Source organism: Hyperoodon ampullatus, assembly GCF_949752795.1.
Source record: "Hyperoodon ampullatus genome assembly, chromosome: 19".
Lineage (NCBI taxonomy): Eukaryota > Metazoa > Chordata > Mammalia > Artiodactyla > Ziphiidae > Hyperoodon > Hyperoodon ampullatus.
In genome coordinates this window covers 8,355,048-8,372,738 of record NC_136932.1, presented here as the reverse complement: position 1 = coordinate 8,372,738, position 17,691 = coordinate 8,355,048, and the positions used below count along the sequence as shown (strand labels likewise).

Genomic DNA, 17,691 nt, shown 5'->3' with positions numbered 1-17,691 from the left:
CTAAGATATTTTGTGAAGAGAGTCATTAATACACAGATACTAAGACCCAGCTTGATTTTCAGAGTTGAAAAACCTAATTAGACATTTTGGCTCTTTTTAGCAGTTTAATCCTCTTTAAAAGTGATAATTTCATACATTTTGAAATCTTCAAGGGTAAGCCTTCCATTCCTCAAGGGGTAACCCAATGTATGATTCATTTTTATATACATTAGTTCTGATATGCCTGAGTGCTCAATAAACATTAGTATTCATCTTCTACCTTTGTTGGCTTAGTTATAAGTTAAAGTTGGCTTTGAAACTAAACATTTTTCCATCTCTACCTCCGTGCCTCTTTATTTTGCATATCTTTTTAAAAAACGTACCTGCTAATGGATATAACAATGGAAACCATTTCTTTAGCCTTGCAAGGTTTAAATTTCAAACTCCAAAGAATATTCTTTTTCCCAGAGGTAAATTTGTAGCAGCACAGTAGTCGGTGCCTTATTTTAATGCTGGTGTGTTTTGGTTTTGCTTTTGCTTTCTTGGTGCCTTATTACCCGCTCAGGATTCTTCCAGTCTTACTCTCTTTTATTTGTGCCACTAAGGGGCTCTCCTCACTAGCCTCCAGTACATAAGCTAGAGATGACAAATTGTCCCACAGATGTACAATTGACCCTTGAACACATGGGGGTTAGTGGTACCAACCCTTCCATTCAGTCGAAAATCTGTGTATGATTTATAGTTGGTCCTCCATATCTGAGGTTCCTCCCTATCTGTGGTTCCATATCTGTGGATTCAACCAACCCCAGATCATATAGTACTATAGTATTTACTATTGAAAAAAATCCACATATCAGTGGATCTGCACAATTCAAACTCATGTTATTCAGGGGTCAGCTGTATTTTGCCTGGTCTTTGTGGTGTCAGTTTTTTTCTCCTTTAATTTCAGTTGGTTCCCAACTTTTTAAAATGAGATATTATATCATTCAGGCTTTGGCTTATCTTGAAATATTGAAACATCTGAGAACATTAGGCCTGCATATCAACATAACAGTTGGGTAAAGCTGATTAGTTGCCTTCTCTTTAGAAAGGCATGTTCTCATTCTCCAATTAGATATGGTTTCCACCTCATCTTTCTCTTACATCAGCCTGTGAGACTCATTACATTACCTACCAAATCCCTCTAAACATTTGAATTTGTGACCCAGGGCTGTACCTTTCCTTCTTTTCCACACAGGCTCCCACAGGTTCTCATTGACACTAGGGAAGTAGCACATTGAAAAGATGCCTTCTTATTCCTCCTTAGTGTTGGGTACAACTTCTTTGCAATTTCAAAACCATCTGTGGTAGTCCAATCCAATATCAAAATCTGGTACTGTAAAGCAGCTTTGAGAAATTCCTTCAACTTGTACAGAGAATCAGTATCTCCATCAGAGGAAAGAATGCTTTCAGCCTGCCTCTTCTTTTTGCTAAGATAGCTTCAGTATGAAAACCCCCGTACTTCAGTACATTTTTAAAAAAAAGAAATACGAAGGTCTGTTTTAGCTGTAAAAGTAGTGGTTTCCTGAGCTTTATAAATGACTGAACTAAAACAAATCAAGCCTGTAGCACCCATTAGTGATTTCTCTATTCTGAATTGTACAGAATAGAATCTATAACTACTACATGGTTTAGTTAACTTTGTCTAAACTTTGTCTAATACTTCTGAATTGAAGTATTTTCTGAGAAATTCTTTGGTGATAGAAGGAATGATCATTTTTGGACTTCACATGAACTTCATTCAAGTTTGGACTACTTTGCACTTGAAGTTTCACTATTGACTGGTCAGATTTTTTTGCCTCTCGATGCATTTGATCCTCTGTATGCTTGGCACATGTAACATCAGGACAGTAAGCACACCAAAGCCAATTGAACCTCTGGGAAGCCACTGCAGATCTGATGAAATGTAACTGTATTCCTTTTTCAGTGCAACTTTGATATTCAGTGCAGGTGTTGTGGGGGGGGCAGCGCAGAAGTAAAAACAAAATTAAAAAGGCAAGGGGAGAAAAGATAATTCTAGGGCTAAAATAAAAAGAAAAGGACATTTCTAAGAAGTGAAATCACTAAGATCAGATACCAGTGAAGGTATTTCATAGGTGCTGTATATTTTGGGTGCTTATAGAATGTTTATACTTAGAAAACCATAAATTGATTATTGTAAAGATGTGAAATAGGTTAGGAAAATCATAAAGTATTTATGAATCCCAAAGCTTCATAAATGTTGACTTAAATAGCACAGTTCACTTCTGAAGAGATTATTCTTTGAGAAGCAAAAGCAAGTGTGAAGAGAGGAATGTATCTCAGAATTAAAGCATATTGTAGTTGTATTTTAATAACCTGTATCAGACAGGTGAAAATTTTAGGTTCAGTGATATTTTGTACCACTGTGTATGCCATTTTCTTTGGGACTGTTTTGTCTAATAAGAGAATTGACATCATTTGGCCAGTCTTCCAACAACTGAGCATGATTCGAGCCTTTTCACCTGTTAAATCTTATAACTCACCACCTCTGCTTTTGTTGAGAATAGATTCCTTACACCCTGCTATCACAACCTAGTTAACCTTGGAAAACTCTGCATCTGTTTAGGGAAGCTGTCTGCATTTTGAGCCGAGGTCACCCTAAACAGACCCTTTGGGAGCTAAGGTTGCTGGTAAACCCTGTATTCTCATACTATGTATTTCTAACTCTGTTCTTTATCTTGGCACACAATTCCAAAGTGAATAAAAATGATTCTACCTTATTTATGTTTTGTAGCTTTCAACTGGTTTTCTGCTTCTGTACACATGCATTCATCACAGTGATGCACTGTGGCAGAGATTCTGGGATGAGGCTGCATGTTCTATTGTAGTCTGAAAAGTTAAAGCAACTTAAGGAATAATGATAAGTTTGTGAGCGACAGTACTGAAAAGAGAACTCTGAATTGGATGCTGCTGTTCCATTTGCTTTGGACCTAAGCAACTCTTAGGAATTATGCTCCTTCAGATTTACCTAGAGGGCAAATCTTTGCCTCCAGATATGATCTCTAGAGGATTATGTAGATATACTTAAAACTTGTTATCCACAAAACCACAGTGGTATACCATTTCACACCTACTCCGATGGCTAAAATGAAAAAGACACAGTAAGTGCCGGAGAAGATATGGAGAAATTGGAACTCTCCTACACTGCTAGTGGGGTTGTAAAGTGGCGCAGCCCCTCTGGAAAACAGTTTGACAGTTCCTCAAAATGTTAAATATAGAGCTACCACATGACCAACACATACTTAAGAGAAATGAAAATATGTCCACACAAAAACTTGTCAAGATTGTTCACAGCAGCACTATTCATCATAGCCAAAAAGTGGAAACAACCGAAATATCCATCAACTGATGGATAGATATACAAAATGTGGTACAGCTATACAATGGAATGTTATTCAGCAATAAAATAGAATGACTTACTGATAAATACAATATGCACGAATCTTGAAAATATTATGCTAAGTGGAAGAAGCCAGTCACAAAAGACCCTTATGTTGTATGATTTTATTTATATGAAAAGTTTAGAATGAGCAAATCTATGGATAATATAGTTCAGGTTTCCAGGGACTGGGTAGAAAGGGGCAATGAGGAATGAATGCTAATGGATGCGTTTTCCTTGGGGGATAATGGAAATATTCTAAAATCAGATAGTGCTGATGGTTGCACAACTCTGAGAATATGCTAAACCCACTAAATTTTATACTTTAAATGGGTGAATTTTATGATCTATGAATTACATATCAATAAAATTATTTTTAAAAACTTCATTATCAAACTTAAATTTTGGTAGTGATGATGGTGACTTCATATATTGAATACATGGGGGGGGGGGGTGTGTGAAAAATACCTTAAAGCAGTATACACCTGGTGCTATTAAAGAATATAACATACTTTTAAGGCTTTTTGCTGTATTTCTGAACATAAAGCAAATATAAGAGTGATTTTATGACATTAATTTGATATTAACCAAATGATATTAAGTCATTGTGTTTCAGAGTAATTGGGCACAAATGGTATTGCCATAAATGACTATTAGAACTACTGTTACCTAGCCAAAAGAATGTATACTTCTCTTTTTCCCCTCTGATTTTTTTCAGTATCTATAATCATCATTAGTGTTTAGTTTTCTCTGTTACCAAACATTTGGTTTTCTCTGTTACTGAATAAAACGGATTTTCATCACTTACTGATATGCATGTGCTAAAAGAAGAATTTACACCTCAATGCCCAGTAACTTGGATTTCCTTAACCTTTCAACTATAATCTTTTTTCTGTGAGTAGTTTAACGCTGAGGCTTTCTGTGTTCTCTACTGGTCTTTTCCCTCCCTCATCACATGGCGATGTTCTGGCTGGTCTCATCCAGAGGCATCAAACACTGAGACTTGAAGTGGGTAACCTGGCCAAGCAACTACAGCATGACTACTCCAGTTTTGGAGGGGAAAGGAGTTCCTCATTAACGTTATGTCATTGGAGAGAGGCAGGAAACAGTGGGAAGAAGAGGCTGTGGATTTTGGGTTATGTGGGGTTGTTGACATAATGGAAAGGGAATAGTTGAGTTCAGAAAGGGCTGGATCATGTTTAGGCAGAAAAACAGATTGAGTTGCAAGCAACCACTGCTTCTTTGATCACCATTTTCCATGTCTGTTCGTAACCAACAAATAATACATAAAAGTATGTATGTGTTCCCTTTCCCAATAACTGATTTTAAAACTGAAACCAGTTTGATAAATGTTTATTGAACATCTCTTTTGTGCCATAGACAATGGTGTGTGCATTGCAGGGTTAGTTGTAAAGGAAAACTGAGAACAATCTCTGGGAGAGTGAGATTGCTATCTGGTGAGAAAAACAAATCACAGATAATCTGACCCTGAAGAGACAGAATTAGGTTTCTCTTTAGAATTGAGTAAATATTAGAACATAGGATTTTTAGTGGCAATAGAAAATACCCTCTGCCTATTTTCTGGTGCCTGAAATTCCCTTCACATGGAAACAATGTTTTTATTCTTTAAATTGCAATAATAGATTTAAAATACTTGAGAAAGATAATAGATTTATTCCTAGTAAAGTATACTCAATCAAATATAAGCTTCTAACATCAAATTTTATTGTGATTCAAGAGAGAAGAGTAGCATCAAAAGATATAAAATGTATTTTATTAGACTGAGATCCTTGTTATCTTTCGTTGATAGGGAAAACTGTCTCATTCATTCCCAGCTCAAACACAGTGCCACTTCTTGCTCTTGACACTCCACATTATTGATAATGTGGACAAATATATCACCTGCACTGAAAACCTGGTAAGATTTACCAGATTCTCCTTTCTCTGGTTTAATTTGTTTGCAGATGGATAGTGGAGCAGGATTTTGTGTCTGGAGTAGACATTTTTCTGCCAACACAGTGCTGTTTAGCTGGTTTTAAGAACTAGAATGTCATTTACATTTGAAGTGGTCTTTAGCCCACCTGTGGATGGGTATTTCAAGTGCTGGGTTATTTGTTAAGTTCTTCGCTCTACTGGTCTTCTGGGAAATTTAATAGAAACCCCAGCTACCATGTGAGTGCAAATCAGTGAGAAATTATGTTCTCTGCCACAAATGTATACTTTTTTGGAAATATGCTATTCGTTTTTTCAGGAAAACAAGATCTTCAAACCCTTTCATTATGAATGGGGTTTGGTCTCCTTTCCCTTGAATCAAATATTTTTCAGCTAAAAATGTGTTATGTGGCTTAAATTTATATTAATAAATAAGCAAATTTATTAGTAACTCTTCAGAAAGCATACTTTATAGTTTTCAGAGATAAGGACATAGTAGCTTTGGAGTCACCTTAAATGATTAATTAGATCCATTCAGATTAGACTGTGTGCTAGTTTGGAGTCTAACTTGAATTTGTGTGTACAGTATGGAATTTGCTCAGCCTTTGAAAGTAGTTTTTGGATTGCTGACACATCTGTACTTTTTGGTCTCCTTACTTGAACTCTGTCTCTTCTCTGACAGTCAGTTATGTTGCTCCTCTATTCTTGCCTTGAAAAAGCTATCTAAAGCTGAGTTCCTCTTCAGAATTTAAGTGGAAAGTAAAAAGTACAGGTCACACACAGAATTTCATACGGGTGTTCAGTGGCATATGAGCCAAGCTTGGTAGCCTTTTGGAATAAAATAGGCAACTGGAAAATCTGATTCTGAATTGAGGGCCTTGTACCTTTATGAAAATTACTTTTTAGATGGGAAATTGAGAAGTTTCTGGTCAGTATCTTTTTTGCCATTGGCCCAATTCTGTTCAGGAGTAAGGGGTTTAAATTTTTAGGCTTTTTGGTTCTCTAAGGAATGAGACTTCCGGGAATTCCCTCATGATCCAGTGGCTAGGACTTGATGTTTTCACTGCCAGTGCCTGGGTTCAGTCCCTGGTTGGGGAACTAAGATCCTGAATGCCACGCAGTGTGGCCAAAAAAAAAAAAAAAAAAAGACTTCCTTACTGTATGAGAGTAATAACTAGGAAAAACATTATTTAGCTTGAATATGTCCCTAGTAAATATTGATACATGAAAATATTTCATATCAAACTTTCCTACAGGTGGTAACGAGGATTTGTCAAAAATCAAGGATCCAGTGTTTAAGCCAAATTATTCACCAGCCATTTACCAGATGAGTTCTGTAGCCTTGGCGCTGTAAGGGTTGATTATAAAGATAAGCCGTAGTCCCTGCCCCAAATAAAGGGGAAGGGGCAGTATTGAACAGTTTGGACATACTAAATGCTTTACTTATATTTATTTTGACACTTAGTCTCGTAAATCTATTGCTAGATAGCCCTGTTTTTCTAATGAGGAAATTGCAGCTCAGAGAGGTGAAACCACTTGGCCAGTAATTAATGGATTTGAACCCAAGTCTTTCTCACTCTGAAATTTTACACAAACTGCCCTTCTGAAAGACAGGAATAAGTATAGTCAGGCTAAATATGATGATTGCTAGATCACTGCTATAACAAAGTGTTAATAAGACAGTTCACAAAGAAGAAAAATCCTATCTTATGTGAGGGATCAGTAGAGACTTTGTGAGGGGAATTTAGTTTGACCCTGAGAAGAAAAGAGAGACTTGGAGTTAGGAATCCATTTTTATCATCAGAACACCCTTATCTGAGAGAGACCCCAAATATACGTTTTGGGTTTGGGAGAGTTGCCAAGCCCTGTCTTTAAGGTTTGGGTTAGAATTCTAGGGTTCCCAATTCTATTTTTAAGACCTCAGTCTTAACTATAAAGTTTGTAAAGGTGATACAGGAGTGTTTGCTACACCCTATATAGGACCACGATTTGAACTTGTTTTATTGACATCATCCCATTTTCTTGCCTCCCTACCTTTAATTATATTGTGGTGGGAATTTGAGATAGGGTGTCTTCAGGCTGATGTGGAAATAGTTCTATCCCTTCAACTTCAAGTTTGTACCAGGTGGCTGCTGAATGATTGGAAATCATTGACTTAGCTTGGAGACTCCAGACTTTGATAAAATGCTCATTCTTTTAGGCAGTGTCCTGTAGTTTGGGGAATAACTCCTAAAAGTATAAGAGGGAAGGGAATGACTGGGCATGGAGAGATTTTCCAGGCTTATGAGGTGGCTAGAGAAAAGACAGCAGAAATGAGAAGAACATATTCTATTTAAATCTTGGCTAGAGAGCCTGTTAAGTGTTTGGGGCAGGAAAAAACTAGGTTTGTGGCCTAAAATAATCATACAATAGTCCTGATAGGCTCTTCCTCTCTGCCCCATTCTCCTTGGAAGGAGGAAATTGGAGTTCATATTTATTTAAAATAGTTGCTCCTCCATCTTGAAGTGATTTTTATAAAAATCTTAATTCTGAGCAGCCAGCCTCAGTAAAGCAATTTTGCCATCTCTTGGTTACTTGAACGCCCCCAAAATAAAGGTAAATGAAAATAAGACTAACTGCTTTTAGACCACAGTGGTCTTTCCTAAAGTTCTGTAACCATTTTTCCTAAAGGAATGGAGATGGTTCCATTTATCTAGAAGGGATTATTACTGTGTCAGTCTGTGTGTATGTACACATACATGTTTTGTATAGGTGCTTCCCTTCTCCCCAACCCTTTTAGAGTTGATGGCTTTATCCCTAATTGTTCAGTATAATAGTTTGCACATTCACTAAGAGAGCTTGTGTAGTAATGCTTGCTTTATTTTTTTTTCTCTTCCATTCTTGTTTTATTTTTTACTTTTTTTTCTTTTTGTGATGTGACATTTTCAGCTGATGTATTGAAAGCAAATCCTTCTAATTTGGGAGCCCAGATCACAAGAGTGAGTTTTTCTACTAGTGTCTTTAGCTGTGTATCTTTTTTTGTGTGTGTCTTTCTACCCTTTTCCCCTCCCAATTCAAAAAGATTCAAAACACATTTCATAAATATTAGATAAGAAAATTCCTCTGTCTGTTGAACATCATCATGCCTTTCAAACAAAGCAATGTCCACTTTATGTTGGGTCAGATTCCTTTTCCCAATGCTATTGTAAAAGCATAGGTTAATATATGTGTTTTGGTTTGTTTGCTTTTATATTATCTAGTATGTTGAAAATAATTTTAGTTATGTCTTCATTGCAGATAGATATGTCTGGAGTCTGTCATCAGTGTGTCATAACATTGTTGTTTTTGTTTTGTTTTAAGGAAAATTATATATAATAGCTTCTGAGAATAAAAGACCCATTCTTTTATCAGGATTTTAAGTAATACTTTGACTTGTCTCTACTCTCCCATCTCATTCCCTGGATGTTCCTCTCAGGGCCATGAAGGAATGAAAAGCCACACATATTACTCTCTAATTTCAGCAGACTGACCAGATGAAAGTGGTCAGACTGGTGAGCTCTGAACATGCAAGCATTGGAAGATGGTTGGTTTGATTAGTTAGCAAGAAAACGGTTCATGATGAAAAGAATAGCACCTTTTTATGGTGAAATAAAAGTATGCTTTCTATTAGTCTGAATGATTCAGATAACCTCCCCATGTAAGCTGTACATTGCTTTTTAAGATCTTACACCTGGGTAATTTTCTATACTAGCTTAACCCCTTTCTGTTCTCTGGCTTGTGTTATTACAATTTAACTCATGTTCTATTTGTCTAGTTTTGCATCCTGGAAGAGCAGGTGATTAAATAGTCCCTTTTCTTTTCTCCTAGTGTTCTTTTCTCCTAATGTTGCTTGTTGCTTCTGAAATTATTTAATTTTGCCCAATAAAGCAAATGGTATACTGTCCTAATTATGAATGCAGATACTCCAAGTGCTCTACCCAAAGTAATCAGCCATTGTGTTTTCAATTACCGTAAGAGAGGATAACAGTGTATTCTACACTAGCGCTATAACCATTGATTATGGGTAAATATTCTGAAAGCCTTGCTTTCAGGATCCCCAAGTTATTCTAAATCACCCACTCCCTGTTCCTTTCTTTTGTTACCCAGAGATTGAAAGATCTCAAGCAGAGAGAGTTTGCTCGAAATGTCTCTTCAAGATCCCGCAAAGATGAGAAGAAGCAGGAGAAAGCCCTACGGCGGCTCCACGAGTTGGCAGAGCAAAGAAAACAAGCTGAATGGTGAGGACATTTTCTCTCCGAGGATTCTACCAATAATTATAACCCTTAAGATTTAAGAATTATAATCCTTTTTTTAAAAATTGAGGTATAATTGACATATAATCCTTCAGTTTTTAATAGATCCTTCTTTCAAACTAAAAGCATATCTATACTTGGAGTATAACATATTGATTAAGAATATGCACTCCTGAGGCCGTATCCTATGATCTTTGTGACCTTAGTTATCTGAGCTCTTTGCCTCAGTTTCCTTATCTGTAAGATGAAATGATAACAATTTATTTCTTGTAGTTGTTGTGAGAAGTCATTAAGTTGTTATATCAAAGTGCTTATAAAAGAGTTCCTAGCACATAGAAGATGGTCAGTAAATCAGTAAATTATGCAACAATTATTATTCCCATTCTCCAACTTTTTTTTTCTTTTCTTTTTTTTTTTTTGACTGCCCTGCACGGCTTGTGGGATGTCAGTTCCCTGACCAGGGATTGAACCCTGGGCCACGGCAGTGAAAGCGCCAAATCTTAACCACTAGACCAGGGAATTCCCCTCCAGTATTATTCTTATGTAGAAAAGCATATACATCACAATATTCTACTGGGGCACAGATTCAAGTGTTGTAGCTGCCTTTTAAGTACTATAGAGTAGAGTTAGTACTAAGCATTAAAACCTAGGAAATTCTATCCATTTATTTCTCTGCAGATTCCTGCCTTCTTGAGTGTTGTTTTTAATGTTCCTTCATGGTTCTTGATGATAAATTTGGGGCTGGTGTTTAGCCTTAGGTGGAATTTATCCCACCTAGGGCTGAATTTCCAAGCGACTAGACTTTGGGGACCCAGTCTTTGAGCATCTGAGAATTCATGAGGTATGTGCCTCAATCCGAAGGACTTACGTCCCTATGTTTGTTTTTAATGGCTGGCCAGTAACAAAGGAGGAACTGGTTACAGTGGAAGGAGAAACTGTGATTGTGGCTTTTAAAACTTTACAGCCAAGTTGGGGCCAGAGTTTCCAAGATCATAGACTTTCTGGATTTTTGTCTCTGGATCCTTTTACTTATTTAATTCTCTTGTGTTTTGGAGGAAGGAGGAAGGGAAAGAACACATATAGTGTAAGTTTTAAAACAGAATTAACCCATGAGCTCTAATGTTGAGTTAAAATGCCTATTAAACTGGTTCTGATTCCTTCTTTGGCAGCTCTTTATGTAATAAACACATTCCTCTTGGACTTCTAGCAAGGGTACCTCCTTAAAAATATATATATACTACCTCAGACTTCCCTGGTGGCACAGTGGTTTAGAATCCTCCTGCCAATGCAGGGGACACAGGTTCGAGCCCTGGTCCAGGAGGATCCCACAAGCCGTGGAGCAACGAAGCCCGTGTGCCACAACTACTGAAGCCCATATGCCACAACTACTGAGCCTGCGCTCTAGAGCCCATGAACCACAACTACTGAAGCCCGCCCGCCTAGAGCCTGTGCTCCGCAACAAGAGAAGCCACCGCAGTGAGAAGCCTGCGCACCACAACGAAGAGTAGCCCCCCCTCGCCGCAACCAGAGGAAAGCCCTTGCACTGCAATGAAGACCCAATGCAGCCAAAAATAAATAAATAAATTTATTTATTTAAAAAATAAAATATTAAAAATATATATACCAGACGACTTTCTAGTTCTGGACATATTTTATTTTATTTTTATTTGTTTATTGTAAATTTATTTTATTTTTGGCTGCATTGGGTCTTCATTGCTGCGCGTGGGCTTTCTCTAGTTGCGGCGAGTGGGGGCTACTCTTTGTTCGGTGTGCGGGCTTCTCACTGCAGTGGCTTCTCTTGTTGCAGAGCACGGGCTCTAGGCACGCGGGCTTCAGTAGCTGTGGCACGAGGGCTCAGTAGTTGTGGCTTGCAGGCTCTAGAGTGCAGGCTCAGTAGTTGTGGCGCACGGGCTTAGTTGTTCCGCAGCATGTGGGATCTTCCCGGGCCAGGGCTGCTCGAACCATGTCCCCTGCATTGGCAGGCGGATTCTTAACCACTGCGCCACCAGGGAAGCCCTGGGACATATTCTAATACGTGTTTTTCTTCAGTAGTGAATGTTTTATTATTTATTTATTTATTTTTGGCCGCGCTGTGCAGCATTAGTTCTGTTTTAGAAATAAACAGTTAAAAGATGACCAAGTAATCTCTTGGGAGAATAAAAGAAGGTTTTGACCCATCATCAGGTCTTTCATTGTCCTAGGAGTAATGCATGACCCCATAGTGTTATTGAAGTAGCGTGGCAAAGACTAAGCAAAAGGTCAAAATAAATTTTTTTAAATTCAATTTGAGGGTTTCTTTGCCAGGGGATAGGTTTTGTGACACTGAGAGTATCTCTTGCTACCCATATCTTGTGGGTTCCATCCTGCAATAACAAGAGTTCAGATAGCAAAGGGGATACCATATTATCCAAATATATTTGGTCCCTGAGTTTAGGGCAGCTAGTAGCTAGGGTTTAGATTAAAAAGACTTCATCCAAATAATTCTCTTCAGTTCTTCAGTTTGGCTTGAGAGATACCTGTATAATCCACACACTGTAAAAATTTCAGACGTGACAGGAGTTTAAAACACTGGCTTTGAGGTTCCTTCGTGCTCCTGTTTTCAAAGCTGAGAAGGTCCTTGGTAGAATTATGATCATTGTATGGAATGCCCAGAAAGTGTCACAAAACCAAAGCTAATGCTTGGGCATGGTGCCAGGAGATAGGCATAGGCTCTTAGTTTCTATAACAGACATACTAACCTAACCACAAACCATCATAGTGTAGCACAGTGGAGGTTTCTGACTGTGTTCAACTCAGGGAATAGGCACATTTTTGTTGTTGTTGTTTGTTTGTTTGTTTGCGGTACACGGGCCTCTCACTGTTGTGGCCTCTCCTGTTGTGGAGCACAGGCTCCGGACGCACAGGCTCAGCACCCATGGCTCACGGGCCTAGCCGCTCTGCGGCATGTGGGATCTTCCCAGACCGGCGCACGAACCCGTGTCCCCTGCATCGGCAGGCGGACTCTCAACCACTGCACCACCAGGGAAGCCCTAGGCACGTTTTTAAAAATTGAAATTTGAAAGCACAGAAGAAATTGAGGGGTTTTTTTTGTTTTGTTTTTTTTTTTTTTGTTTTTTAGCTGTATGAAATACAGTTGATCCTTGAACAACGTGGAGGTTAGGGGTGCCAGTGACCCCCAGCCCCCACACACATTCACACATCCACACAGTCAAAAATCTGTGTATAACTTTGTAGTCAACCCTCCGTACTTCCACATCCATGGATTCAACCAACCGCAGATTGTGTGATATGTATTTATTGAAAAAAAATCTGTACATAAATGGACCCTCGCAGTTCAAACCTGCAAACCTGTATTCAAGGGTGAACTGTGCACCCTTTGTGAATAGTTGTTCAGCCATATGTTTGATAGCATACTGATGGGTAGGATGATACAATAAGAATTGAGAATGGATACAGGACAGGTGGGCTGTACCAGACGGTAATGATAGTGTATTCGAATTGAGAGGTAAACCTCAGTTTTTATATTTTAGACAGCTAAGGAAGAAACAGCAGTAACTGGCTATCCTTGCGAATGTCACTTGGTAGATTAGTAGTGTGAGACTTTGTCTAACCTCACTGAGGAAGTTCCTTTTGTTAGCACAGGGCTGGGGAATGACCACCACTCAGTGTCTTTAAGATCTGCCTGTGATGAATGGTGAAGCATAGGGATTAGTATCATATAAGAAGTATGAGGGACTTCCCTGGTGGTCCAGTGGTTAAGACTCCATGCTTCCTCTGCAGTGGGTGCAGATTTGATCCCTGGTTGGGGAACTAAGATCCTACATGCTGCGTGGGGAGGCCAAAAAAAAAAAAAAAGAAGAAGTATGAAATGTTCCCTAAACCTCTTTTTTTTGTTTTTCATTTTTCTAAACCATTGTGTAGTGCACCTGGAAGTGGTCCCATGTTCAGACCAACCACAGTGGCTGTAGATGAAGAAGGTGGAGATGATGATAAAGAAGAATCAGCGACAAACAGTGGCACAAGTGCCACTGCCACTTGTGGCCTGGGATCTGAATTCTCCACAGATAAAGGAGGCCCTTTCACTGCAGTACAAATCACTAATACCACTGGACTGGCACAGTCTCCTGGGCTAGCCTCTCAAGGCGTCAGCTTTGGCATTAAGAATAATCTGGGGACCCCATTGCAAAAATTGGGAGTGTCATTTTCCTTTGCCAAGAAGGCTCCTGTCAAACTCGAATCAATAGCATCAGTTTTCAAGGACCATGCAGAGGAAGGGACCTCTGAAGATGGAACAAAAGCTGATGAGAAGGGTACAGACCAAGGACTGCAGAAGGTGGGAGACTCCGATGGTAGCAGTAATCTCGATGGTAAAAAAGAGGATGAAGACCCTCAGGATGGAGGGTCCCTTGCCTCAACATTATCTAAGTTAAAAAGAATGAAGCGAGAAGAAGGAGCTGGGGCTACAGAGCCAGAGTATTACCACTACATCCCCCCAGCACACTGCAAAGTAAAACCTAATTTTCCTTTCCTACTCTTTATGAGAGCCAGTGAACAAATGGAAGGTGATAATAGTACACACCCAAAGAATGCCCTAGACAGCAAAAAAAGTAGTTCTCCCAAGCCTAAAGGCTGCATCAAGGTGGCAGCAAGCCAAGGAGCAGAAAAGACAGTTGGTGAAGTCTCTGAACAGCAGATGGAAAGCAGTGTGGCTGAGCCCTCAGAGCCTGAAAGCAAAGCTGAGACAAAGAAGGCCTCAGGAGGGGATGTAAGTGAGCATAGTTTAGAGAGTCAGAGTCAGAAGGATTCAGAGATCCAAATGTGTGAGTCTAATCCTCCTAAAGAAATCTCTCAGGCCACTCCAGCAGGGAAAGAAAGCCAGGAGGGACCCAAACATCCTACTGGTCCCTTCTTTCCAGTTTTAAGCAAAGATGAAAGCACTGCCCTCCAGTGGCCATCAGAACTATTAATTTTCACGAAGGCAGAACCCTCCATTTCTTACAGTTGTAATCCTTTGTACTTTGACTTCAAGCTTTCAAGGAACAAAGATGCCAGAACTAAAGGGACAGAAAAACCAAAGGATATAGGAGGCTCCTCAAAGGACCATCTCCAAAGCCTTGATCCTAGTGAGCCAAATAAAAGCAAAGAGGAGGGAGAGAATGTAGAACATTCTTCAGGAGGCAGAATAGATGCACCTGCTTCAGGGTCTGCCTGTAGCGGCCTGAATAAGCAGGAGCCTGGGGGTAGCCATGGGTCAGAGACAGAAGACACAGGGAGAAGCCTTCCTAGCAAGAAAGAACGATCTGGGAAGTCCCACCGACACAAAAAGAAGAAGAAACATAAAAAATCCAGCAAACACAAACGGAAACACAAGCCTGACCCAGAAGAGAAAAGCTCTAAGGCAGAGTCTGGGGAGAAGTCTAAGAAGCGCAAGAAGCGAAAACGAAAGAAGAATAAGTCATCAGCCCCAGCAGATTCTGAACGGGGGCCCAAACCAGAACCCCCTGGTAGTGGTAGCCCTGCACCACCAAGAAGACGGCGGCGAGCCCAAGATGATTCCCAGCGGAGATCCATTCCAGCTGAAGAAGGGAGCAGTGGCAGGAAGGATGAAGGTGGAGGCAGCGGCAGCTCCCAAGATCATGGTGGGAGGAAACACAGAGGTGAACCTCCAGCTTCATCCTGCCAGCAGAGAGCCAGCAGCAAACGGAGCAGCCGATCTAGCCATCGAAGTCGACCCAGTAGTGGAGATGAGGATAGTGATGATGCTTCATCACGCCGGCTGCACCAGAAGTCTCCATCCCAGTACAGTGAGGAGGAGGAGGAGGAAGACGAGGAAGAAGAGTCGGGCAGTGAGCATTCCCGTAGCCGCTCACGGTCTGGCCGGCACCATTCCTCTCGCCGTTCCTCCCGGCGTTCTTACTCAAGTAGCTCAGATGCTTCTTCAGACCAGAGCTGCTATAGTAGACAACACAGTTACTCTGATGACAGCTATAGTGATTATAGTGACCGATCACGAAGGCACTCCAAGCGCTCCCACGACTCTGATGACTCAGACTATACCAGTTCCAAGCACCGGTCCAAGCGGCACAAATATTCATCTTCTGATGACGACTATAGCCTCAGTTGCAGCCAGTCCCGAAGCCGATCTCGGAGTCATACTAGGGAGCGCTCAAGATCCAGGGGCCGCAGCCGCAGCAGCAGTTGTAGTCGCAGCCGGAGCAAACGGAGAAGCCGCAGCACCACAGCCCACAGCTGGCAGCGGAGTCGGAGCTATAGCCGGGACCGCAGCTGCAGCACCCGGAGCCCTTCTCAGAGATCAGGCTCCAGGAAGGGATCGTGGGGTCACGAGAGCCCTGAGGAGAGGCGTTCTGGTCGTCGAGACTTCATTCGCTCTAAAATCTACCGCTCCCAGTCTCCCCACTATTTCCGATCAGGCCGGGGAGAAGGTTCCGGGGAGAAGAAGAAAGAAGATGGCAGAGGAGATGATGGTAAAGGGATAGGCCCACCCTCCCAGAACAGCAACACTGGCCCAGGAAGAGGGTCAGAAGGTGACTGCAGCCCTGAAGACAAGAACTCTGTCACTGCCAAACTGCTACTGGAGAAGATCCAGTCAAGAAAAGTGGAGAGGAAACCCAGTGTGAGTGAGGAGGTGCTGGCCACCCCTAATAAAGCCGGGCTCAAGCTCAAGGACCCTCCACAAGGTTATTTTGGGCCCAAGCTCCCCCCTTCTCTTGGCAATAAGCCTGTCCTTCCACTGATAGGGAAGCTCCCAGCTACCCGAAAGCCCAACACCAAGAAATGTGAAGAGTCTGGCTTAGAAAGGGGGGAAGAGCAAGAGCAGTCAGAGACAGAAGAAGGGCCTCCAGGGAATAGTGATGCCCCATTTGGACATCAGTTCTCCTCAGAGGAAACAGCTGGCCCCTTATCAGACCCACCCCCAGAAGAGCCAAAGTCTGAAGAAGCTACTGCTGATCACCCTGTGGCTCCGTTAGGCACCCCAGTGCACTCTGACTGCTATCCTGGGGACCCATCCATCTCCCATAACTACCTCCCTGACCCCAGTGATGGGGACACCCTCGAGTCCCTGGATAGTGGCAGTCAGCCAGGCCCTGTGGAATCCAGCTTGCTGCCTATAGCGTCAGACCTTGAGCACTTCCCCAGTTATGCACCTCCCAGTGGGGAGCCTAGTATTGAGTCAGCTGATGGGGTTGAGGATGCTTCCCTAGCCCCACTGGAAAGCCAGCCCATCACCTTCACTCCCGAGGAGATGGAGAAGTACAGCAAGCTCCAGCAGGCCGCACAGCAACACATCCAGCAGCAGCTTCTGGCCAAGCAAGTAAAGGCCTTTCCCGCCTCAGCTGCCCTAGCCCCAGCCACTCCAGCCTTGCAGCCCATCCACATTCAGCAGCCGGCCACAGCCTCTGCCACCTCCATCACAACTGTTCAGCATGCCATCCTACAACATCATGCCGCAGCAGCTGCTGCTGCCATTGGCATTCACCCCCACCCTCATCCCCAGCCACTTGCCCAAGTACATCATATTCCCCAGCCCCACCTGACTCCCATTTCCTTGTCCCACCTCACTCACTCAATCATCCCTGGCCATCCTGCCACCTTTCTAGCTAGCCATCCCATCCATATCATTCCCGCCTCAGCCATCCATCCTGGGCCCTTTACCTTCCACCCTGTTCCACATGCTGCCCTCTACCCTACCCTGCTTGCCCCCCGGCCTGCTGCAGCAGCTGCCACTGCCCTCCACCTTCACCCACTACTTCACCCCATCTTCTCAGGTCAGGACCTGCAGCACCCCCCCAGCCATGGAACATGAGTTGGGGGATAGGAGCCCAGGTAGGGCCAGGGAAGGTGACCCATAAATCTTCCCTTGGGGTGTTGAGCCATTAATACCAGCAAGTAGAAGCTGGAATGGGCAGTGTCTGACAGCCAAAGAATTGAGTTTTGGCTTGCAGGGGTGGTTTTAGATTTGAGGTTTGCTTTGGGTTTACTATCAGGGATTTTTTTCCCTTTTCCCCTTTCTGTTTGTCCCTCCCTCTCCTGTGTTTCTAAGCTTGGGAA

The 17,691-nt window shown here is 41.7% G+C and overlaps 1 protein-coding gene across 2 annotated transcripts in view; it reads left to right on the top strand.

The window, feature by feature from the left end:
• Nucleotides 1-17,446, top strand: part of GPATCH8 (G-patch domain containing 8) — a gene marked incomplete at both ends in the record, with an annotated part of 99,060 nt that extends 81,614 nt beyond the window's left edge. For both annotated transcript variants that reach the window (XM_079724593.1, XM_079724594.1), the window contains 2 exons: nt 9,476-9,606; nt 13,543-17,446. In XM_079724593.1, the coding sequence (XP_079580719.1) occupies nt 9,476-9,606; nt 13,543-17,446 (4,035 nt within the window). The remainder of the gene's footprint in view (nt 1-9,475; nt 9,607-13,542) is intronic.
• Nucleotides 17,447-17,691: the final 245 nt, after the last annotated feature.